Below are 26,310 nucleotides of genomic sequence, written 5' to 3' on the forward strand. Positions count from 1 at the left end.
TACTTCCTACATGCAAGTCCAAATCATTGATATATACCACAAAAAGCAAATGATCCAGTACTGAGCCCTGTGGAACCCCACTGGAAACAGCCTTCCAGTCACAAAAACACCCTTCGACCAGTACCCTTTGTTTCCTGCGTCTGAGCCAATTTTGGATCCAACTTGCCACTTTGCGTTGGATCCCATGGGTTTTTACTTTCATGACCAGTCTGCCATGCGGGGACATATCAAAAGCCTTGCTAAAATCCATATAGACTACATCAAATGCACTACCCTCATCGACCCTCCTTGTTACCTCCTCAAAAAATTCAATCAAGTTAGTTAGACACGACCTTCCCTTAACAAATCCATGCTGACTGTCCCTGATTAATCCGTGTCTTTCTAAATGAAGATTTATCCTGTCCCTCAGAATTTTTTCCAGTAATTTTCCCACCACCAAAGTTAGGCTGACTGGCCTGTAATTATTCAGTCTATCCCTTTCTCCCTTTTTAAACAACGGTACCACGTTAGCACTCCTCCAGTCCTCTGCACCACACCTGTAGCCAGAGAGGATTGGAAAATGATGGTCAGAACCTCTGCTATTTCCTCTCTTACTTAACAGTATGGGATACATTTCATCCATGCCTGGGGATTTATCCACTTTCAAAGATGCTAAACCCCTTAATACTTCCTCCTTAACTCGCTCAGTTGTGTTCTCTCGCTGTTTTTGTAAGTCACTCCTTTCTCCAGTCTCCTTTTTCGTCTATACATCTCCCACTCTCTCTCTGTATGCCTCTCGCACATGTACTTTCCATTTTTAAAGCCCAGTGAGCACAGGAAGGTGACAGAAACATAGGCCGCGATTTTATCAGTGGAGGCGGGTTGGGTGCAGGTTTGATGTTTGGCGGGTTCCGGTCCCGCCTCCGCTTTCAGACGGTCAGAAACTGATTTTTGCCTTAAGTGGCCTATTGAATGTCTCTGTGTGCGCTACCCGGCCCAGTTAGTGGTTTCGGGTCTGCTGCTCGCCTCAGCTGACGTCTGTCAGCCAGCTGTATTTAAGGGGCCCATGCAGCATTGTTTCAATTTCATCCTTTCCTGCTGCTTCTCATTTTGAAATTGTACCCATGACTGCTGCAAGAGCCAAGGCCTCTCCCCGCTTTGATGATGACTCCCTCCATGCTCTTGTGGATGGAGTGAGAGGGCGCCAGGAGATACTCTTTCCATCATCTGGATGGAGGAAGCCTCCTCAGCAAAGCAAAGCAGCCTGGCTGCAAATTGCTGAGGAGGTGAGCTCCAGATCTTTGTGTACTCGCTCCTGGATCCAGTACAGGTAAAGGTTTAATGACCTGGTACGCGCAGCAAAAGTGAGTATAACATCATACTTACCTTCAATCTGCTCCCCATCTCCTCTCATCACCAGCACTCTGCATTGTCAACCTACTCTTGCACATCCCACTTTACCCTTACATCCCTTGCGCCCTTAACCATCCCTCTCTATGTACACAATCACTTCACTATTCTACTATGCAGCCCTCACACTCGCTATCACTGTTATGCAATGACAACAACTAACAACGCACAAAGAGGGCCCTTGGTATTGGCATCTCACTCCATCTTTGTCTCCCTCTAAGCATCTATGCTATGTATTCGCCTCACTCCAACATTCTTACTCAAACTCCACTTGTGTCCCTCATTGCAGGAAAAGAGAGCCCACAATAAGAGGGAGAGGGCCAGGACAGGAGGAGGGCCACCTTCCATTGCCTAGCTGACCACCGCTGAGGAGGCTGCTCTGGAGATCATAGGAGGTGCTGAGGATCTGAAAGTGGGGGACGGTCAGATGGGCGCAGTAGAGCAAGCTGGTGACCGAATAGATTTGCAGCCCTCTCAGTTACATTGCACGAGTGACTGATATGGCATCTGATGCTCATACAGATTGAGTTATGATCATCTGCACAATTCGATGTGCATGCTACGTTAATATCACATGTCTAACTCATGCCTTTACTCCCTCACAGGACCATCGAGAGCCCCCCTCCCCACTGTCCAGGAGGATGAACTGGAAGACTCCTCAGAGAAAGCTGCGACCTCTGAGGGCGCAGCGTCAGCAGAATTAAGCGCACCCAGCGTCAGCACAGATACGTACACCTCGGTGGGTCCTTTGCGAGATAGAGTAGTGTTGTCACCTGGTGTATCACAGCTCACAAGTGAGCATCAGCAGATGGTGGAGACAGGGACAGCAGTGGAGAGTCCTCGTTGGAGGCCGCAGGGCGCTCCCAGCTCTGCTCAGCTGCATGTGGACCCTGTGCATCTGGGGCCATCCAGAAAGAGAGCGGTGCTAGAACTCCACGAACAAGTGCAGGAGTCTTTGGCAGGTTTTGCATCCAGGGTTACTGCGAGTGTGGAGAGGATGGAGGAGTCCATCTCTAACATGAGCAGTGCCTTTGTGGAGGCAATGACGCATGAACGCACCACCACGGATAGGATGGCAACCTCCGTGGAAATGATGGCTACCTCAGTGGAAAGGATGGCTACGGTCATGGAGGAAATATGTCGCTACAGACAAGAAAACAGCGATGGGCAACTATTGAGCAGAGAGACCAGAGCTTCATGGACGTCCTTTTAAGGAGGACTGCCAGTGCAGATACAGGTCCTCATGGCCCCCCTGATGTGCAGTAAGGTGCTGTGCAGCCATTTGCTAGCACTGAAGTGTGGCTGACCCATGAGAGGGATGTTGGTGGCAGGCAACAAGGATGTGTGGGCTCCTCTCCAAGCACTCACACTCCCATGCCACTGCGGAGCCCTTGGTCAGAGTCCCACCAGAGTCCTCACCCAACTGAGATAGCTGTCTCAGCCCCTGCACAGCCGCAGGAGGAGCAGACTGTTGCCGAGACCTCCCAGGCTCGCAAACCCAGAGGACGCCCGCCAAAAGTGTCGAAGCAGGAGCAGCATGAAAGTGAGCAAGGTGCCTCCACATCTGCTGAAGCCACAGGGGAAGTACCACATAGAAGCATGCGTAAGAGAAAGATTAAGCACCTATAGTCACAAGGGTAGTCACTTGGTGTTTTGATGTAATACATATTTAATATAAAAATCATCGCCATTTCAATTGCAATAAAGAAATGCGATGGCAAACATTGAAAGAGTTGGCCTATGTGTGCCCAGAAATGGAAGTGTCACAGTGAGGTGCCAGGGCGCCTTTCATCTGTAATGATGGTGGTGAGAGTGATAGGAACCCACAGGTTCTTGTATATTGTGTTTGGTGTGTTAAGAAAGTGCCAGCCACATGTGTTTGCTTCGTCAACTTAAGCGAACCTGGCATAGATTAGTGCATCCCTTGCATCACAGGCAGCAATGTGCTCGCGTACTGCTGGAACTGGTGCATCCACCTTCGCAAGGTCTTCCTCCTCCTCCTCCTCCATCACCACCTCCTCCTCCTCCTCATCTGAGGAGGCTATGCGCTGAGCCACTTGTTCCTCAGGCAAAGGGAAGCCACGCTGCTGTGCGATGTTGTGCAGTGCACAGCAGACCACAATGATTCTGGAGACCCTAGCTGCTGAGTACTGTAGAGCTCCACCTGATCTGTCGAGGCATCTGAATCGCATTTTGAGCAAGCCGAGGTTTGCTCGATGATGGCTCTGGTGGCAATGTGGCTGGCATTGTAGTGCTCCTCAGCTTCGTTTGATGGCCTCCTCAACGGCGTCATTAGCCATGTCTTCAGGGGATAGCCCTTGTCTCCAAGTAGCCACCCGGAAAGTTGGGTTGGCGGATTGAAGAGCGGAGGCACAGTAGACTGCCACAGGATGAACGAGTCATGGCAACTGCCAGGGTAAACATGCATAATGTTCTTCCTATGGTTACACACCAGCTGGGCGTTAAGGGAGTGGAAGCCCTTGCGGTTGACGAATACAGCTGGGTTGTAATGGGGTGCCCTAATGGCCACATGTGTACAGCCTACGACGCCATGCACCCTTGGCAAGCCTGCCATCTTTGCAAAGCCAACTGCATGTGCGGTTACACTTGCTTCATCCGTGGAGAAGTGGATGTAATTTTGCGCCTTTGTGAAGAGGGCATCGGTAACCTCCGTGATGCAAGTGTGTGCGGCTGACTGGGAGATGCCACTAATGTCTGCTGATGATCCCTGGAAGGACCCTGAAGCAAAAAAATTGAGGGCGGTGGTGACTTTGACAGCCACTGGTAAGGGGTGTCCACCTGCTCCTCTGGGCTCCAGGTGTTGGTGCAGCATTGCGCAGATGTCAGCGACTACCTCTTGCGAAAGTCTCAGCCTCCTTTGGCACTGCTGCTCAGTCATGTTGAGGAAGCTCATCCTCGGCCTGTAAACCCTGTGTTGGGGGTATCTCCTGCGGCGAGGTGCAGCCCTGCGCTGTCGCCCTCTGCCCTGTGTAGCATCAGGTGGGTGAGGAGGAGGTTGGCGCTCCTGTTGTTGCTGCTGTTGTTGTGCCTGGTTCTGCTGCTGCCGTAGCTGCTCTTCCTCCGATTCTGAGGACCAGGATGACAGGGTAAAAACGGTTCCCATGCTGCTGGTAGATATGTCAGTTGAGGACTAGAAGTTATACACACTCAGTCAATGTGGGGAGAGGGTTTTCCCAGGAGGTCACAGTGGATATGGATCTCAGCTTCACCACTTACAAGTTCAGTAGACCTACACAAAGTGTTCCAACACCTGAAAAAACAAAGTTCTGTCATCTGTCAGTTAGCCATGTTAGAGCTCCATTTTTATGCTGGAGCTGCAGCTGTCAAGAAGTCTGGCACTTTCTGAACCCGGCACAATCAGCTGACGTGGTTTGCGAACAGCGTGGAACACGCTGAAAATGTACAAAAATTGAAAGACCCTGTTAAAATCGGCTTATCCAGGCAGTTAGCAAGCTTAAGGGCCTCTCCCGCCGCTTGGCGGCGGGACCGATCGGGACTCCCAGAGCAGGCACTTGGTAAAGTAATGTGGAGGCGGGTTGACGGCGGGATCGCAACCTGCCGTCACTCAAAAATATTTTAACCTCTGACCTGCCTCCAAACCTGCCCTCTGAGTGCCGATAAAATCGCGGCCATATACTTGGTTGGAGGTTGGTACTAGGACCAGGCAGGAAAACCTTATCTGGTTGGTTGCTGCTGGTTCATATGTCGGTTAGAGAGCTGGAACTGTGTTTGTCTCTGAGAGTTGAGTCTAGGGTCTGAGGCTTGGAGGGCCACGGTCTGGCATTAGGAGGGAGTAGGAATTTGGTTTATAGCTGAGATAATATATTGTATATAGAATTGAATTTGTATAGTTAATGCAATGAATATTGATTCCATCTATTGTGCGTTTTATACAACAGTATATAGTTTATATATTATATTTGTCTAAGTTGCTTATAGTCTATTTAATGTATATAACGTATTTGTCGTGTAGTTAATACATAAGCTCTAAATGTGTATGATTAAAACAAAATAAGTTGACATTTTTGAATGTGTCAATTAATGTATCGGGCAATTTAAAAAAGATTTATTTCTGATCTGAGGTTTATTAATTTCTAAATACCAATTAATTGTGGCTGTTAACTGAATTACTTGACGACTTTATTGTAATATAAGATTTCTCTTCACTGGTTGATGAATCAGTTTGTGTCTATGCAAAGTCAAAATCACATCACATCAGGGCAATCTGTGATACTCAAAAGTTAACTTCTTTGGAGCAAAATGTGCAGGCTACATTTTATTGGCCTTGAATTTCCTGAGTATTTGCACCCAGAGACATGCATAATTGGGGCACAAATCAAATACACGGCTTAAAAGATCATCGAATTTTGGGCGTAAGTGGGATACACGTGTACATACGATTCGCCCAAATAACCTCGATCTTTTATTGCCGTCTATCAATTCCTCCAGCTAAACACATCTCTGTCCATAAAACTGGCCATGCCCCCAAGTTTCAAATATAACTCTCCTGCAATTGCACTTGTTCAGAGGGGCAACTCAGCCATCATACGCATGCTCGGGGATGGGGGCCTGGTGGAGGAATGGATAATCAGTGACGAGACTTACCCCTTGCTGCCGTAGCTAGACGCCTTTTCGCATCCGAAAGATTGAAGCAGAGAAGAGGTGTAATCAGGTATATGCACCCCCACAGAGGTTGCAACCAGAAGAGTTAGCCACAGCTCTCCTTAACGTCAAAGAATATTTTGTTACAAACATGTTTTGTAACTTTAAATGCAAATTGTTACAAATCAATAGAAATGTTGACTGATAAAGTTGAACTATATTTAGAAATTTCAAACATTTTGCATAAATAGACCCTGAGAAACAGATTAAATTACATTAACCAACAATAATAAATATTATGAACTGTCAGAAACCTGAGTTCAACCAATGTAAACTTTAGAAATGCTGTACAACTTTTGCAAACTTTGAAAAATTTAAATAAATATTTAACTCTGAGACAAGATATTTTTAATTAGCAATAATAATATATCAAAAACAACAAACAGGACATGACAGTAATGGTCACATTGTTTCAGCCAGGCAGCTTCCCCCTCCACGACAAAGGAGGAGAAAGAGGAGGCAGTAGAGACACTTTTCTGCCTACTCTCTCAAGGCACCCAACTTGGTTTCTGTGCCTAGCTGGACACTTCAGACAGTTGCTTCGCTGTCTGCCTCCCAGTAAACTCAGGAGCAGAAAGGTGAGGCATGGTGGTAAGATGCTGGGCTGATGAGTCATGAACCTGTTGTCGATTCATGCTGACGGCTGTGAGCTCCTGGATCAGGTCGTCTGCTGCCTGCGTCCTGAAATCCAGTGCTGCCTCGTGCAGTCTGCTGTGTATAGGTGGCACTGTGTCTTCCGTTGGAAGGTCATAGCCCAGGCTGGTACTGCCACATGGAGAAGAGATACCAGCCGTCCTTCCACTGCGGTTGATGTACAGCCCAGCCAGCACCCTGATGGGTGGAACGATGGTTGCCGTCACATCCCGCAAGGCCTCAGTAAGAGACTGGAAGTCATGCCCTCCAATCTGTCACCTAAAGCCTCGAGCAGGTTTGAGCTTCCATCAAAGTGGACGCCCCGACTGCACACTCACTGCCCACTGCAGAGGGATCTGCTTCCTGTGCGATGTTGGTGCTGAGCACTACAGCTGACTTGAAGGCCAAACCAGAAAGAAGCTCCTCTTCCTCCTCGGAGTCATCTCCCTCCTTCTCCACAACAGCTACCTCCTTGCATCTCTTGTGACTTGCAGGGGGAAAAAAAGACTATTAAGCTGGTTACCCTTGCTAATACTGAGATGCCCCACAGTGGAATTGGGGTGGGAAGCTTGTGCCCCTGTCCTGTCCTGGAGCATTGAGAAATAGCAAGTGGATAGGTACTCACCTGACTCTAGAATATTCCCCCTCATCGCAGCCACAGTGGTGTGGCAGCCCAGCAGCTCCATCGCCTTCTCCTAGTGGGGGATCAAAGAGCAGAGGTTTGGGAGCCCCCCCCCCCCCCCCACCACACTCTGCCCTCTCCCGAGCATTGAGCGCATTCTTGCCTTGCAAAGACAAAATAGAGAAAGATTAGACTTGTAGTCCTTTGAATGAGTGGAACAATTGAAGGAGCTGCATTGTTCTGTGGGGTTTCATTGAAAGGTCACTGATACCTAGTTCCACCTCAGATACTTCAGTGTGGTGACCACAGTAAGTGAGGGAGAAAGGTGAGTTTCTTACCATCCCTGCTCTGGTCAGGTCACTGAATTTCTTGCAGTACTACTTCACCATCCTGAGCACACTGGATGTGCTACTCCGTGCCTCTGCCACCTCTGTCCACCCATGCTCCATGACAGCATTGAGGGCTTGGATATGGGGGAATTGAGTAGCTGGTCACACCTTCCTTCTGTCATGATCAGGAGTGCCTACAGATCTTTGTCAGCAAAGTTGAAAGCCCTCTTCCTGGCAACCTTCTCCTGTGATTCAGTCATCTATGCAAAGGGAAAAGTTTGAGACAATTGAGACTCTCTACCAAACAATTTAAATGAATGAATTATAAAGTCTTCATGACAGAGAGCTGGGTGCTGCTTACCTTGCACTTCTCAGCCTCACTCTGAAGGAAAACTTTTTTTTCTCCCACTTTTATAGTAATCACCCTAGCACGTTGAAGCCCAATAGTTCCATACCAATTGTGTTTGAACCACGCTGCACAATTATACGGATTTGCACCCATTTTACGTTTGGGCTTATTCTAAGGAATTTGGCAGGAAATTTGAGGGTAACTTGACATCGACAAAATGGGTGCAAGATAGAGCGCATTTTCGGGTCTAACTTCCAGGTTGCACCCACAGAGGAAATTCCATGCCATTATCTCTTTAAGTCATGTAGCAAATAAAGAGCTTCATGTGGTAAACCTGTAATATGTCATCCTAAACAGGTATAGGAATAAGATGACCTGCTGTCTTTATTCTCTGAAGTTTGTTTATTTTGAACTTTTAAGGACTGCAAAATGATTTCTGTGCCAAAATCACTTTTTGTTAAATCCAGAGTACTGCGAACCCAGTATTTTTTGTTCCACATTTGAAATGTGCTACGTGAGAAAACCCTGACTATAACAATAGGAACAACAACAACTTGCATTTACATAGCGCCTTTTAACGTAGTAAAGCATCCCAAGGTGCTTAACAAGAGCGTTACCAATAAAATATTTTGACACTGAGCCACAGAAGGAAATATCAGGACAGATGACCAAAAGCTTGGTCAAAGAGATAAGTTTTAAGGAACATCTTAAAGGAGGAGAGAGAAGCAGAGAGGTTTAGGGAGGGAATTCCAGAGCTTAGGGCCCAGGCAGCTGAAAGTATGGCTGCCAATGGTGGAGCGATGAAAATCGGGGATGCACAAGGTGCTAGAATTGAGGAGCGCAGAGACCTCGAAGGCTTGTAGGGCTGGAGGAGGTTACAGAGATAGGGAAGGGTGAGGCCATGGAGGGATTTGAAAACAAGGATGAAAATTTTTCCATTGAGAGGTCGTCTGACCAGGAGCCAGTGTAGGTCAGCAAGCACAGGGGTGATGGGTGAACGAGACTTTGTGTGAATTAAGATATGGGCAGTAGAGTTTTGGATGAACACAAGTTTATGGAGGGTGTAAGATGGGAGGCCGGCCAAGAGATCATTGGAATAGTCAAGTCTAGAAGTAACAACGGCATGAATAAGGGTTTCAGCAGCAGATGAGCTGAGGCAGGGTTGGAGTCGGGCGATATTACGGAGGTGGAACTAGGCAGTCTTGGTGATAGGGTGGATATGTAGTTGGAAGCTCATCTTGGGGTCAAACACAACACCAAGGTTGCGAACGGTCTGGCTCAGCTTCAGACAGTTGCGAGGGGGAGGGATGGAAACGGTGGTCAGGGAACGGAGTTTGTTGCAGGGCCCGAAGACAATGGCTTTGGTCTCCCCAGTGTTTAGTTGGAGGAAATTTCTGCTTATCCAATACTGGATGTCGGACAAGCAATGTGACAAATTAGAGACAGTGGAGGGGTCAGGAGAGGTGGTGGTAAGATAGAGCTGAGTGTTTGTCAGCATACTTGTGGAACCTGATGATTTGTTTTTGGATGATGTCGCCAAGGGGCAGCATGTAGATGAGGAATAGAAGGGGGCAAGGATAGATCCTCGGGGATTCCAGAGGCAATGGTGCGGGAGTGGGAAGAGAAGCCGTTGCAGGTGATTCTCTGGCTACGATTCAATAGGTTATAAAAAATTTTAACAAAATGTATCGTAATAAGCTGCAAAATTGTTCAATGCAACAAAAAAACTCCGGTGTTGGCATAATAGTGCTTAGTTTTGATATTTATGTACAACCCTTTTTGCGTATAATGTATCTATTTAGTTTTAATTTGCACCCAATGAACAGTAGCACTAAATTGTGTTGGTTTATAGATAAGCCATTTCGGCAAGTTAGGTTTTTTCATTTAGTTTTGGGATATTAAATTTAAACCCTATTATTTCAAGTGTGGTGCTGCTGTGTGTACAGTATCCATTATACTCTAGGCTCTTTTCATTCTGTAGTATTGTGGCCATGAAAGATACTGCAGAAGTTGCCAATAAATTCTCCAGAAATGCTTTTTTTAATAGGAGGGCGGAGGAGTGGCAGGGTAGGTTCCTTTTCAGCGGTAATTGAAGCTTATTGTAGCCTTGAATGACCCTTACAAATTAAGTTCAGAAGAGAGAAATATACATAGTTTGACTGTTTGCATTTAAGAATTACATATTTTCCTCTTGTCACATTAATAAAAGATATAGTAAGTCAAATTCTATAAGTAATAGTGTTTAATTTTACCCTTTTAATCCACACATCTTTTGTGTTGTAAAGTTCTAGAAACTCAGGCTGTAATTATGCTCATTTTCAATTACCCCTGTTGTGGTTTCTTGTCTTCAAATGCTGGCAGTGCAATATTTTGTTTGGGGTACAATATTATTTAGAATTGGATCTGTTACAGTCTGCAGACGTTGATAATGCGGTCTTCTTTCATGGGGCAAATTGGTCACCATCACTTCTCTCCCCATTACTTTTTCTTAATAAAGAAGACCACTTATATAGTGGTCCAAATAAACCTTGTTCATGGTCACTTTTACTGATGCTATCTTTTTAATTTCCAGATTTAAAAAAAACTGAATTCAAATTCTTAAACTGCCATGTTGGGATTTGAGCTTGCGTTCTATGGATTATTAGTCCAGTAATATAATCACTACACTACTATACCTGATTAAAAAAAAAACAAATTTATTAAAGCCAAACTTACCAGAATGTGTAAAAGTCACTTATTCCACAAATTCATATTCATAAAAATTAGACATATTGGAAAAAATCATTAATAAAACACAGTATTAAGAAGGTACTGTAAACATTGCAGCAGAAAACCATCAGATGCCTGTTCCCCTTTAAGAGTCCCATGGAGTTTCCTTTGCACCCATTCAAATTGGGTTTCATGAAAAAAGTGCAAGCCTTGTGCAAACACATGTATTCTGAGGCCTTAATTAAGTTATGAGACAAAATATACAAGTACTCTCCCTCACTCGCCCTGCATCTGCACAACAGCCTCTTCAGATGACTTGAAAATCTACCCCACTGTCTATATTTGAAAGTATCATTAAATTGCACCATCTTGCCTGATTTTATCTCCGTTTCTATCAAGGGTATAGTTTTTAGGAAAGTTCTAGTAATATGCATTATTTTACACTAAAATACTAACTGCATTTATTTTCAGTTCTCCAATGTTTCACTAACTGTACCTTTTATTTTTTCCACATTACAAACTAATTATGTTCCTACTCCATAATCGTGTAATCTTCAGGCAGCACCGTCTCAAGTTGTGTTTATTTATCAAGGACGCATGAGATGGTATTATTAATGTGGATAGAACAAATCATATTTGTACCCCTGTGGAAGCAGATTAATAAAATAATTGAAACTTTTCAAAACAAGAATAAAAATGACAAGATTTCTATAGAGCTGTATATAAATAATAGTACAGTCTACACATCTTACTTCAAAGTTGCTTATTTGAATTATCTGCTAATTGGAATTGAAATTCTACAACGAGTATTGAACATAACAACATAAGAATTAGGAGCAGGAGTAGGCCATTCGGCCCCTCGAGCCTGCTCCACCTTTCAATAAGATAATGGCTGATCTTCAACCTCAACTCTACTTTCCTGCTCGATCCCCATATCCCTTGGTTCCCCTAGAGTCCAAAAATCTATCTTATCTCAAATCTACTCAGTGACTCAGCATCCACAGCCCTTTGGGGTAGAGAATTCCAAAGATTTATAACCCTCCTGAGTGAAGAAATTCCTCCTAATCTCAGTCTTAAATGGCCGACCCCTTATCCTGCGACGATGCCCCCAGGTTCTAGACTCTCCAGCCAGGGAAACGATCTCTCAGCATCTAACCTGTCAATCCCTCTCAATCCCCCATTTCAATGAGATCACCTCTCATTCTTCTAAACTCCAGAGTATAGGCCCATTCCACTCGCTCTCTCCTCATAGGACAACCCTCTCATCCCAGGGATCAATCTAGTGAACTTTCATTGCACCCGCTCTAAGGCAAGTATATCCTTAATCAGATGTACTTCATTAGCTTTTGCATAGGCAAATCATTTATGGTTTGTCTTTTAGTTCAGATGATCATAGCAGATTGATGAAGTGACTTTGAGACATTTGATGAATTTGAAAGAAGTGTATGTGCCAGAATTTATTCATGAGGCTGCAGCACATTTTGCCTGTGATTTGACATTAATGCATTTATTGTATTTAACAAATATATTCTCTCTCTCACTTTCTCTCACACTCTCTCTCTCTCTCTCTCTCAGTTCAGTTTCAGTTCAGTTCAGTTCAAATGCTTTATTGGCATGAAAGTTTACAGAGAACCATATTGCCAAAGCTCTCTCTCTCTCTCTCTCTCTCTCTCTCTCTCACAAACAAACACACACACTCACTTACAAATGGAATCACAATAGATTACTTTGCGAGCTTAATGAAATTCATTATGATCCTTTTTCGGTATAGTATTAGATGGGCAAGTTGACTATAAACATCTTACACTAGTGTATCATATGAAAATGAAACTTCAATTCATTTTACACTGGCAGTGTGTTTTCTTCAATGCTAGAATAAATTGAAAGCACTTTATAGTTGTTGGACTAACATTACTGCATCTACTTTACAGAAAATAATAGTTCAATGGAAGAGAAAAACAAGTCAACATTTTGGGCAAGACCCTTCATCAGAACCCCTTTAGCAATGATGGTCTAAACTGGATGCCAAGAAGTGTGTCGGAGTGTCTACAAGTTGACTGTCCCTCTGGCTTTCCTTTGTGAACTAAGATTACATAGAATTATATAGAAATTACAGCACAGGAACAGACCATTTGTCCGTGTTTGTGTTTAGCCTCCAAAAGAACAGTAGTCCTAATCCTTGTGCCTACCCTGTTCTCATATCACTTTATTCGCTTTTCCTTCTGCAACCCTTTTAACTTATTCATAAATGCTGACATGGTCTCTGCTTCAATCACTAACTCTGATAGTGCATTCCACACCCTCACAACCCTCTGTGTGAAAAAAGCTTCACTTGCCCTCTGTCCTAAATCTCTAACATTTAATCGTATGTCCCCTTGTTCTAGACCTGCAATCACTGAAAACAATCTGTTTCTATCTACTGTGCCCCATCCCATCATAATTTTAAGTGCTCTCAAATTACCCTGTAATCTCTGTTGTAAGGAAAACAACCCCAATTTTTCAAGTATTTCTTTGTATTTTAATATACCATCTCTATTGTCTCCACATCCTTCCTATAGTGTGAGCCCAAAACAGCGCACAGTACTCCATCTGTGGTCTTCCTAAGGTTTTATATGGATTTGCCATTACATCTTGACTTTTATATTCTATACTATTTACCATAAAACCCAATATTACATTAGCTTTTTTATGGCGTATCAGGTGCTGCTTTTAATAAATAGTGAGCTTAAACCCCAAATCTCTCTGCTCTTCCATATCACCCACCTGTCCCCCATTCAAATTATAATCATTATTACATTTAACTCTTTTTTTACTAAAATGTACCACCTCATATTATTGACATTGAATTCCATCTGCCACTTTTTCACCCATTCTACCATTTTATCAATATTCCCTTGCAGTTTCCTTTGTCCCTCAGAATTATTTGCTATGCCTCCTATTTTAGTATCATGTGCAAATTTGGTACTGCCTCTAGTCCTATATCCAAATCATTGATGTACACAGTGAAAAGTAGCATCACAGTATATTATGGCTATGATATGGTGTTGCATTTAAGTTTGGAATTCAAAGAGGAAGGAGGAAGAAAAAAAAGAATGCCAGTCTGCAGTCTTAATGGTGCCACCAGCACCCATTTCACAGTCTTGCTACTGATTATTTATGTTGAGGTTGTAAACAAACTTTACTGCACAGCAGCACAATAAAGATTAAACCACAAACTTCACCAAGTAGGATTTTTTTAAAGATTGATGCCAACATGTTCAGGCACATTTTATACGATGAAGACTAGTTTAGGTCTTAAAAATGATGACTCGGCATCACCTGTTATTAAATAAGCAATGCAGAAAGTTTAGGCAAAGAACACTGGACTCCCAGCAAACTCCATATCCATGCAACTGTTGACAAGAAATTGCAGTGAAAGAGCAATACAGATTTGTTTTGGTCATATCTTGGTTCAGTGTGAAAAAGTCTCTGAATGTTAGATTTAAAACTATTTGTGACTCGGGATTTAAATCCGGCCTGAATAAATGTCCGAAATGTGAATTTCCTGTCATTTACTGCCACTAATCAAAATACCAGCTTGGTGTTTTATTATTGCCTGGTGCATAAACTAAATCAGACCAAGTACAGTGTAACGCTGAGAATATGCTGTCCCGAGAATCCTAATCTGAAACAGAAATAGTACTTTGTGCTTTGTGTTTTTTTACAGATCTCACAAAGTTTAGTCTATAGCAACATTAGTGGTGACCTCTTTCTCTTCGTTCCACCCATGTAAGAATATAAAAACATTTACATTGATGTATTCGTAACCTGAAAAATTAACAATACTGCAGCCTAACAGCAATATAGCAATAAAATTTGGATCTGCACTTGAGAAAAGATCTCTCCAGAGATTTTTCAGAAAAATAGCCGGAGAAGCTGTAAGTAAAGCAACAGAATAATCTCAAAGCACCACATGGGCGATGCATAAAAGAAACCTAAAGCATCAATAAAAATGTACAGAACATGCGGTAGTTTCTGTGAGTGCCAGTTGGTACAGTGGATGGGGAGGTTTTTCAGTTGTCAGTTTCTAATTACAGGAAACTTTGTGCTATCCGGCACCAACGGGACCGAGCTGTTGCCGTTCCCTCAAAACTGCCGGACACTCCAGCGCTAATGTTGAAAGATACGGAAGCTTTTGAGCTCCGTATCTGTCAACAAACCCTGTTGCTTAACAGCTTCTAAACAGTCCAAGCGTCTCTGTAGCTTAGCAACAGCTTCAGCAGACCTTGCAGAGCTTGACTGTTGAGGAAAAAAGCAACGAGAAGAAAAAAAACCTAACTAAAACTGCTCCTGATTTTTGCCGGTGGCTCGAGCATTCCGGACAGTTAGCCTCCGGATAACACAAAGTTTCCTGTACACTGTAGCTCCTTTTGAACTGTTAGCTATTAAATGCTGCACTCTTGTTTCTCTTAGTTTCTTGTTGGTTTTCAGTGGAAAACTGAAGTATTAGGCACTAGTTGTTAGGAGCACAATCTTTTGCAACTACAAATGTGGTTAAAAGTTTGTATATATTTTCTTCAGTAAAATTCCCTTAGCAACCACAGTAGTGTAACTTTAATGTTTGATGAGTTGCAAATGGTGAAATTTCAATGTTGCCCTGATTCAAAACAACAACTTTCTAGCTGCTATCTTAAATGACAAAGTTTGATCTTGAAATTTAGTCAAACAAGTTTATTAATGAAGGCGTGTGCACTGAGATGGTCAGTGATGTGGACTAAATTCCATTACCGATCATGTCTTCTCCATTATGAGAATATGTCCTGAAGGCCAACATGGTGGAGCTTGAGTGCAGTTTCGGAGCAGGTTACTTTTAATTGTTCCAGATACTTTACTTCAAACTTGGAAACTTCCTAAAATTACAACATCTCTTTTAAATAGCTGTAAACTGTTGCTGTAAGATTTAATTTTCTGTTTTAAGGGTCATGAGCATCTTTAAGTCAAGTGCCAATTGATACCATATGCACGGCTGCCACAGGGAGCAATCCTTACATATTTCTAAATATGAATGCTTAGATTTAGCACTATTAATGCTTAGATTTGTCATTGGCAAATTGATTCTGACAATCAGCACATTGTTGCAGTTCTTGGGGCTTTCTGGGAGTGGGAGACCATGTGCTGCTGCACCACCTATTGGCACGTTTCTCATGGTACTTTTATATGCATGCTCAGCGCAAAATCATCAACCTAGGTTATTTTCCTTAGGTGTGTGGAAGATGCATATCATTGGAAGAATGAAGAAGACCCTCCAAGGTAGGTAGTCTATGTTTTTCGCCCACCATTCAAAAACACAAGTATTGAACCCTCCTGCTGCAGCCGAAGTGCACTGATACTATTTCGCTTGTGTATATTAAAATGAACAATTTTTTTTATACTGGCTTCAAAATGACTTCAAAATTTTAGCCGATGTTTTTTTTTTACAGTATATGCGGTAGACCCTTAACATTCTTACTATATGTGAATATTATATTAGATGTTCCATAGTCTTAAATATTGGGTTTAGTCACGAATATTTTTAACTGACTAAACTAGTATACTCGAATGGTTGTGTGTAGAAATTAGTAATATCCTTCAAAATAAGTAGCCTTTGTCAACTTCTGATGTTTGAGATCAATTCAGTCAAAGTATTTTCATTAAATTAAATTTTTGTATTGCTCCCTCTAGCCTGTTTATGTTTTATTGGGCTATGTTTGGCAACCAGAAACAATCTCCAATTAAATTTAAATACAGGCCCTGAGTTCTAAAGAGTAGACTAAGCATCTGTATCAGGATATAAAACAACTGATCTTTCAGGAAGTAATTTGATGCACAGGTTTTGAAAATGATCCATGAGGTCATTAGATTCTGCTCATTTGAGGCCAGGCATGTCGCACACAAAGCACAGTGTCTTGAGAATTCTTTTCTATATTTTTCTGTATTTCTTGAGTTCTGTTACAATGTTTTATGGAATGATAACTCTGTATTCTCTTTGTTAGCTGATGTCATCTTTTGGCATTTAGGTGAGGGAGAAGTCCCCATAACTATGCGAGTATTGGCAGGCATTTTGGAGTTTCGGTTGTGTTTTGCCATAGAGTGGTAGGAGACATACATGGTGAGGTCTCAGTGTCTGTTGTGGTATTAGGGCAACTATCATGCATTGCTTACTTTCTTGCAGGAAGGATGACAACATTGGCCCGGATCTTGCGTTAAGAATAACGGTGAGGCTAACCGTGCTCATCGTTATTATGGAGTAAATCGGACAGCAACTTCCGGAGTCCGGACATGTGCAGTTAAACACGGGAATCCGGAAGTTGCTGTCCGATTTGCCCTGCTCCTCCACAAGCTGCGCTATACGGGTACCACACTGACAAACTCAGCATTGAAATCTATGTAAGGGCATGAAGTTGCTGTACTTGCCCACTAAACACGCCAGGAAAAAAAAGGACTGGTGCATTCAGGTGTAAGTGAATTTTTAACGGCATGATTAATCTTAATTACTGCCAAACAAACTGTCTGGCACTGAAAATTTAATTTTATACGTGTGGAGTCTCATTCCTTCAGAATTTAATTATTGTTGGAGATTTTTTTTAAAATTCTTTGTGTCTCTCATCTCTCTATCCCAACTTTATTTTCCTCTATTTTGCTTTCTGTACACGATTTTACAATGAATTAAATATTCTAATTTACTCAAGTCCCCAGATGTTAGTGAGGAGGACTTTGCAGGGTTCACTGGGCCTAGGTCGATGCCAGGTGGTCTGTCCAGTTTTATTCTTATTACTGTTTTTCGTAGCGGTTTGGAACAACTGAGTGGCTTGCTGGGCCATTTCAGAGGGCAGTTAAGAGTCAACCACATCGCTGTGGGTCTGGAGTCACATGTAGGCCAGACCAGGTAAGGACGGCAGATTTCCTTCCCTAAAGAACATTAAGAACCAGATAGGTTTTTACAACAACCCGGCAGTTTCATGGTCACCATTACTGATGCTAGCTTTTTATTCCAGATTTATTTAATCAACTGAATTTAAATTCCCCAGCTGCTGTGGTGGGATTTGAGCTCGCATCTCTGGACCATTAGTCCAGGCCTCTGGATTACTAGTCCAGTAACATAACCACTGTGCTACCGTACCCTAAGTCATTATGTCATTCTGTCAAATAAAGATCATGAATGTTACCTGATTGGGGGTGTGACATACAGTCAGATTATACAGTCCAAGAGAACACCACTTAGCCATCATGGACATTATGTTCAAGATCAATCCAGAAATGCCCCCCTCCCCCACACCAACCAAGGTTTCTCTGAGCTACAGAAGTGAATACTAAAGGCAGTATGCACTCGTCTCCATCCATTCTGTTGTCTGCCCCACTGAGATTATCACTGTAAAGACTGCTATGAGGGCCGCTGGAGGCGAATGTATATTGCTTTTAGTGTTCAGCTCTGAAGCTGGGGCCTTATTTGTCTGTCGAGGGATAATTGTTGGCCAGTTCTCAGATCCGTGGCAGGTTTGCCAGCTTGAGTCATGGTTGGATGCATGTGACAACTATGAATATCAGTTGATAGACCAGCCTCTGCAATGCCAACTCATCCTGCCAGTAGGAGCAACATAAGTGAGTGTTGCTGTAGGGGAATGAGGAAGACACAGGATTGGCGACTGGAGAAAAGAGGCAGAGCATTTACAAGTCATAGCACCAATCGGCAATGTGATCTGATTGTCGCTTGATTACCTACCAGGAAGAAAATCTCCATTATGGGTGATAATTGAGGTGGCACTGAAATGTAGCAACTAATTAAATAAAGTTGAAGATGCTGAATAATAGTCATTTAAAAACAATTAACTTTAGCAGAGATGTTTGGTACCAATTCTCATGAAAAATAAGAACGCTAAGTAAGCCACTGCCAAAATTTTTTAAAAAGAGAACTCTATTAAGAACATAAGAACAACAGAAATAGGAGCAGGAGGGGCCAATCGGCCCCTCGAGCCTGCTCCACCATTCAATAAGATCATGGCTGATCTGACCCTAACCTCAAATCTTCTATCACTCTCCATCCACCCAAACCCATGTGATCTCCCGGGAGAGGCGAAAAATCAGATAAAAAAAAAACAATGGCCAATTTGGGAGAAAAAATCTGGGAAATTCCTCTCCGACCCATCTAGGCGATCGAAACTCGTCCAGGAGATCACTCTGTCCCTATATTTTCTACAGTACTTACCTTCTGTAAAGGCGATCTCCACCCCAGCCAAGAACAGGAATAAAACCATCTCCTGAAATCTAACACAGAATTAGAACACAAGAAGTAGGAGCAGAACCAGGCTACACGGCCCCTGGGCCCACTCCACTACCCACAGGGCCATGACCATTCCGAACCTAGACTCATGTCCAATTTCCTGCCCGCTCCCCGTAACCCTTAATTCCCTTTACTGCTAGGAAACTATCTATTTCTGTTTTAAATTTATTTAATGATGTAGCTTCCACAGCTTTCTGGGGCAGCAAATTCCACAAACCTACCACCCTCTGAGTGAAGAAGTTTCTCCTCATCTCAGTTTTGAAAGAGCAGCCCCTTATTCTAAGATTATGCCCCCTAGTTCTAGTTTCACACATCATTGGGAACATCCTCACCGCATCCACCCGATCAAGCCCCTTCACATTCTTATATGTTTCAATAAGATCGCCTCTCATTCTTCTGAACTCCAATGAGTAGAGCCCCAATCTACTCAACCTCTCCTCATATGACCACCCCCTCATCCCCGGGATTAACCGAGTGAACCTTCTTTGTACTGACTCGAGAGCAAGTATGTCTTTTCTTAAGTATGGACACCAAAACTGTATGCAGTATTCCAGGTGCGGTCTCACCAATACCTTGTACAACTGCAACAATACCTCCCTGTTTTTATATTCTATCCCCCTAGCAATAAAAGCCAACATTCCATTGGCCTTCTTGATCACTTGCTGCACCTGCATACTAACTTTTTGAGTTTCGTGCACCAGGACCCCCAGATCCCTTTGTACTACAGTACTTTCCAGTTTCTTGCCATTAAGATAATAACTTGCTCTATGATTTTTCCTGCCAAAGTGCATAACCTCACACTTTCCAGTATTGTATTCCATCTGCCAAATCTCTGCCCACTTACTTAGCCTGTCTATGTCCCTTTGCAGGTTTTTTATGTCCTCCTCACTCACTACTTTCCCTCCCATCTTTGTATCATCTGCAAACTTTGATATGTTACACTCGGTCCCCTCCTCCAAATCGTTAATATAGATTGTAAAGAGTTGGGGACCCAGCACTGACCCCTGCGGAACACCACTAGTTACTGATTGCCAGTCTGAGAACGAACCATTTATCCCAACTCTCTGCTTTCTGTTAGAGAGCCAATCCTCCACCCACGCCAGAATATTACCCCCAATCCTGTGATTTTTTATCTTGAGCAATAATCTTTTGTGTGGCACCTTGTCAAATGCCTTTTGGAAGTCTAAATACACTACGTCCACTGGTTCCCCTTTGTCCACCCTGTATGTTACTTCCTCAAAGAACTCAAGCAAATTTGTCCAACATGACTTCCCCTTCATGAAACCATGCTGAGTTTGTCCCATTAAATTATGTTTATCCAAATGTCCCGTTACTGTCTCCTTAATAATGGACTCTAACATTTTACCAACCACAGATGTTAGGCTAACAGGTCTATAGTTTCCAGCCTTCTGCCTACTACCCTTTTTAAATAAGGGTGTTACATTAGCAGTTTTCCAATCTGCCGGGACCTTTGCTGAGTCCAGGGAGTTTTGGAAAATTATTACCAATGCATCCACAATCCCTAACGCCACTTCCCTCAAGACCCTAGGATGTAAGCCATCAGGTCCAGGGGATTTATTCGCCTTGAGTCCCATTATTTTACCAAGTACCACTTCCTTAGTGATTTTAATCGTATTTAGCTCCTTTCCCCCCCCCCCCCCCCCCCGAGCCCCCTGTTTGTCCAGTGTTGGGATATTCTTAGTGTCCTCTACCGTAAAGACTGATACAAAATATTTGTTCAGCGTTTTTGCCATCTCCATGTTTCCCACCATTAATTTCCCAGTCTCATCCTCTAAGGGACCAACATTTTACTTTAGCCACCCTTTTTATTTTTATATAACCATAGAAACTTTTGCTATCTGTTTTTATATTTTTTGCTAATTTACTTTCATAATCTATCTTCCCTTTCTTAATCAATCTTTTAGTTATTTTTTGCTGTCTTTAAAGACTTCCCAATCTTCTATCCTGCCACTAGATATGGCTACCTTATATGCCCTTGTTTTTAGTCGGATACTATCCTTAATTACTTTACTTAGCCATGGATGGCTATCTTTTCTTTTACACCCTTTTTTCCTCAGTGGAATATATATTTTTTGGAAGTTGTAAAATAACTCCTTAAATGTACACCACTGATCATGTACCGTCTTACCCTTTAACCTATTTTCCCAGCCCACTCTAATTAATTCCGCTCTCATACCTTCATAGTCTCCTTTATTCAAGCTCAGCACGCTTGTTTGAGATCCAATCTTCTCACCCTCTAATTGAATATGGAATTCAACCATGTTATGGTCACTCATTCCAAGGGGATCCTTTACTAGGACATTTTTAATTAATCCTGTCTCGTTACACAGGACCAGATCTAAGGTTGCTTGCCCCCTGGTCGGTTCAGTTACATACTGCTCAAGAAACCCATCCCTAATACACTCAATGAACTAATCTTCAAGGCAGCCCTGCCCAATTTGATTTGTCCAGTTAATATGATAGAATTAAGTAGAATTAAACAACGGGAGGAGGAGGCTCCATGCATATCCCCATGCTCAATGATGGCGGAGCCCAGCACGCGAGTGCAAAAGACAAAGCTGAAGCATTTGCAACCATCTTCAACCAGAAGTGCCAAGTGGATGATCCATATCAGCCACCTCCTGACGTCCCCACCATCACAGAAGCTAGTCTTCAGCCAATTAGATTTACACCACGTGATATCAAGAAATGGCTGAGCGTGCTGGATACAGCAAAGGCTATGGGCCCCGACAACATCCCAGCTATTGTGCTGAAGGCTTGTGCTCCAGAACTAGCTGCGCCTCTACCCAAGTTGTTCCAGTACAGCTACAACACTGGCATCTACCCGACAATGTGGAAAACTGCCCAGCTATGTCCTGTCTACAAAAAGCAGGACAAATCTAATCCGGTCAATTACCGCCCCAACAGTCTATTCTCAATCATCAGGAAAGTGATGAAAGGTGTCGTCAACAGTGCAACCAAGTGGCACTTACCAATAACCTGCTCACCGATGCTCAGTTTGGGTTCTGCCAGAACCACTTGGTTCCAGACCTCATTACAGCCTTGGTCCAAACATGGACAAAAGAGCTGAATTCCAGAGTTGAGGTGAGAGTGACTGCCGTTGACATCAAGGCAGCATTTGACTGAGTGTGGCATCAAGGAGCCCCAGTAAAAATGAAATCAATGGGAATCCGGGGGAAAACCCTCCACTGGCTGGAGTCATACCTAGCACAAAGGAAGATGGTTGCGGTTGTTGGAGGTCAATCATCTCAGCCCCAGGACATCACTGCAGGAGTTCCTCAGGGCAGTGTCCTAGGCCCAACCATCTTCAGCTGCTTCATCAATGACCTTCCCTCCATCATAAGGTCAGAAGTGGGGATGTTCACTGATGATTGCACAGTGTTCAGTTCCATCGCAGCTCCCCAGATAACGAAGCAGTCCATGCCCACATACAGCAAGACCTGGACAACATTCAGGCTTGGGTTGATAAGTGGCAAGTAACATTCGCGTCACACAAGCGCCAGGCAATGACCATCTCCAACAGGAGTCTAACCTCCCCTTAACATTCAGTGACATTACCATCATCGAATCCCCCACCATCAACATCCTGTGAATCACTGTTGACCAGAAACTTAACTGGACCAGCCACATACATACTGTGGCTACAAGAGCAGGTCAGAGGCTAGGTATTCTGCAGAGAGTGACTTACCTTCTGACTCCCTAAAGCCTTTCCACCATCTACAAGGCACAAGTTAGGAGTGTGATGGAATGCTCTCCACTTGCCTGGATGTTGGTAACTCCAACAACACTCCAGAAGCTCAACACCATCCAGGACAAAGCAGCCCGCTTGATTGGTAACCTATCCACCACCTTAAACATTCACTCCCTCCACCACTAGTGCACTGTGGCTGCAGTGTGTACCATCTACAAGATGCACTGCAGCAACTCGCCAAAGCTTCTTCGACAGCACCTCCCAAACCTGCGACCTCTACCACCTTGAAGGTCAAGGGCAGCAGGCCTAAGTTCCCCTTCAAGTCACATACCATCCTGACTTGGAAATATATCGTCGTTCCTTCATCGTCATTGGGTCAAAATCCTGGAGCTCCCTCCCTAACAGCACTGTGGGCGTGCCTTCACCACACAGACTGCAGCGGTTCAAGAAGGTGTCTCACCACCACCTTCTCGAGAGCAATTAGGAATGGGCAATAAATGCCGGTTTTACCAGCGACGCCCACATTCCACGAACGAATATTAAAAAAATTGAGATTCAAACAAAAGGAGGACAAAAATATGAGACACTGGTAAATTATAGTTGGTGAAAATTACAATCATCCCTGTTTAATGCTTTTATCTTGATTAAAAGTAAATTCTGTGTTGAAATTCTGTGCAATTTATATAACAAAACTATAAACTGCAAGCACAAAATTGGTGCATGGTTCAAAACATTTGCTGGAGGACTATATTTGTGAATAAAATGTAAAGAAGGTATTTGTTTTAAATATTTTGTAATATACTGTAGCATGGACTACTGTTGTGCAGATACTATACATTCTCATTTATTTTTAACTGGATAGTATAGTGGCACAGCACATTCATATTTCAATGTGCTATATCATGCAATGGTGTTTAAACATTCAAATGCCTCCTATTAGCTTGTTATCTGTCTTCAGTCAAGGAATAATGTGTCACATAGAAGCAAAACTTTTTTTTAAAAGATCTAAAAATTTTAGAGTAACAAAAATGATTGCCAATTCATGTAACTTCTGTTCAAAAAGAGCTTTTAAACTTCATTTATATATAACAAATTGAGCTACAAAGCTAATGTTGTACACGTATTGTTTTAATCATTGTTGAAATTCAAAGAGACACTGGAGATATTGACATTATTTTAAGTATAAATTTTGTTTAAAAATGTTTATATGGGGAAAATTGATCATTTTAATACTCCAATGATACTAAATTTGTTCAGGTGTGTGGCAGTACTCTCCATTTTAATTTAGTGACGGTCATCAGCATAAGCTAGGACCAATATTTTAAAAAAGAAACCCCAGCAGTACTAAATCTAGTCCTCTGTCTACCAGATAGTTGTTTAAATATCATAGAAGGATCGATCCAAGGTGACCACCTGCTGTAAGTGCATATGGGCAAATTCTCCATTTTGTCTCTTTAACGTAGAATTGGACACCTCAAAAATAAACCTCGGTACCTGAGTGGATTCTTGAACCTAGATTTTCCTCAGCATCCATGTTTTTGATTGTTTTTGTGAAGTGCCATAAGACGTTAAAGGTGCTATATAAATGCAAGTTTTTCCTGACATGTTATTGGCTGAGATAGAAATGGACTGTTTACACCTAGGGCTGGATTTTGTCACTGGGGCGGGCTGGGGTCGTGTAATCCGCTTTTCGTGTTAGCCACCCGATTCTAAATTGTTGTGGGAGAATGATGTGATTTTAACTTAAGTGGGCAATTGAGTTCCAGCGTGTGGGAACCCATGGCCCAGTGAGTTTTTCCAGTCTGAAAGTCGCCTCCGATGACGTCATCATTGCTGCTGCATTTAAGGTCTGCAACAAGCCTTGCTTCTTCTGCAGACTGCCAACCTTTTGGCCTTTCGTGCTACAGGGACCTGGAGGCAGAATGACCAGCGAGAGACCTAGGTCTGCTCCCAGGTTTGATGACGATGCCCTGCAAGCTTTAGTGGAGGAAGCAAGAGCCAATAAAGAGGTGCTCTTCTTCAGGGAGGAAAAAGCCTCCCCAGCAGACCAAGGCTGTGTGGATCCAGGTGGCCCAGGAGGTCAACTCTTTGTCGATAACCCACAGAACCTGGCTTCAGTGCAGGAAGAGGTTTCATGACCTTCTGCACACTGGAAAAGTGAGTGTGACTTTCCCATCACCCTCAATCTGATCCCCATTGCCTCTCCTCACCAGTACTCAGCTTTAGCAAACTCTTCCTCCACATCCCACTTGACACTGACATCCATGCACCCTTACCCATTCCCTCTCTATGGTCACATTCACCCAACTATTCGACTATGTAGCCCTCATACTCCCTATCACTGTGATGCTATGAAAACAACTGACAACACACAGGGAGGGCCCTTGGTCTTGCCACTTCACTCCATCTTTGTCTCCTTCTAAGCATCTATGCTATTGATTCTCTACACTCACTCCTTCATTCTCACTCAAACTCCACTTGTCTCCCTCATTGCAGGAACAGAGAGCTCACAGTAAGAGGGAAAGTGCGAGGACAGGAGGAGGGCCACCCTCAGTAGCCCAGCTCACCCCCTGGGAGGATGCGGTCCTGGAGATTGTGGGAGTGGAGGACGATGCGCAAGTGGGGGACGGAAAGATGGGTGCATCGCAGCAAGCTGGTGACAGAATAGTTTTCCATCGCTCTCATTGACATTGCATGAGTCGCTGATAATGATTCGGAAGCTCTAACACATGGACTTATGATCATCTGCAATATGCAATGTGCATGTAACCTTGGCATCACATTTCTGACTCTTTCCTTTACTCCCCCACAGGACCATCGCAAGCACCCGTCCCCACTAGCCAGGAGGAAGAGCCTGAGCATCCAGACTCCTCAGAGGAAGCTGCAACCTCTGAGGGCGCAGCGTCAGCAGAATTCAGCGCACCCAGCACCAGCGCAGACACTCGCACCTCGGAGGGAACATCGTGAGATAGAGAAGTGTTGTCACCTGGTGTATCACAGCTCGCAAGTGAGCATCAGCAGATTGTGCAGACAGGGACAGCAGTGGAGAGTCCTAGTTGGAGGGCGCAGGACTCTCCCAGCTCGGCTCAGCTGCATGTCGACCCTCTGCCTCTGGGTCCATCCACAAGATCAGCGGTGCTGGAACTCCAGGAACAGATGCAGGAGTCTCTGTCAGGTTTTGTCTCCAGGGTCGCTGCGAGTGTGGAGCGAATGGAGGAGTCCATAGCGAACATGAGCAGAGCCTTTGTGGAGTCATTGGCGCATGAACGCATCACCATGGAAAGGATGGCAACCTCCATGGAGGTGATAAGTCGCCAGAGTGCAGAAAACATGGTGAGTGTTCTGAATAGAATGACATCTCTGGAGGAGCGATGTTCATCTATTGAACAGAGAAACCAGACCTTCATGGAAGTCCTTATGAGTAGGACTGCCAGTGCAGATACGGGTCCCCATGGCCCACCTGATGTGCAGCAAGGTGCTCTCAAGCCACTTGCAAGCGCTGAGGTGGACCTGACCCATGAGAGGGATGATGGTGGCAGAGAACGAGGAAGTGCGGGTTCCTCTCCAAGCGCTCACACTTCCATGCCA

General features: G+C 43.6%; 1 protein-coding gene across 21 annotated transcripts in view; it reads left to right on the forward strand.

The window, feature by feature from the left end:
- magi2a (membrane associated guanylate kinase, WW and PDZ domain containing 2a) overlaps positions 1–26,310 on the forward strand; it is an 888,182-nt gene that overhangs the window by 46,910 nt on the left and 814,962 nt on the right. For 14 of the 21 annotated variants that reach the window (XR_015081568.1, XM_086010373.1, XM_086010375.1 and 11 more), the window contains exon 2: positions 15,956–16,003. The exons of the other annotated variants lie outside the window; for them this stretch is intronic. Coding sequence is in view for 13 of the 14 variants with exons in the window: in XM_086010373.1 (XP_085866499.1) it covers positions 15,956–16,003 (48 nt within the window). In the remaining variant the exon portion in view is untranslated. The remainder of the gene's footprint in view (positions 1–15,955; positions 16,004–26,310) is intronic. 21 annotated transcript variants of the gene reach the window in all.

The sequence above is a fragment of the Somniosus microcephalus genome, chromosome 17, assembly GCF_052327205.1.
Source record: "Somniosus microcephalus isolate GS21.2 chromosome 17, FLI_Smic_1.0, whole genome shotgun sequence".
Taxonomy (NCBI): Eukaryota; Metazoa; Chordata; class Chondrichthyes; order Squaliformes; family Somniosidae; genus Somniosus; species Somniosus microcephalus.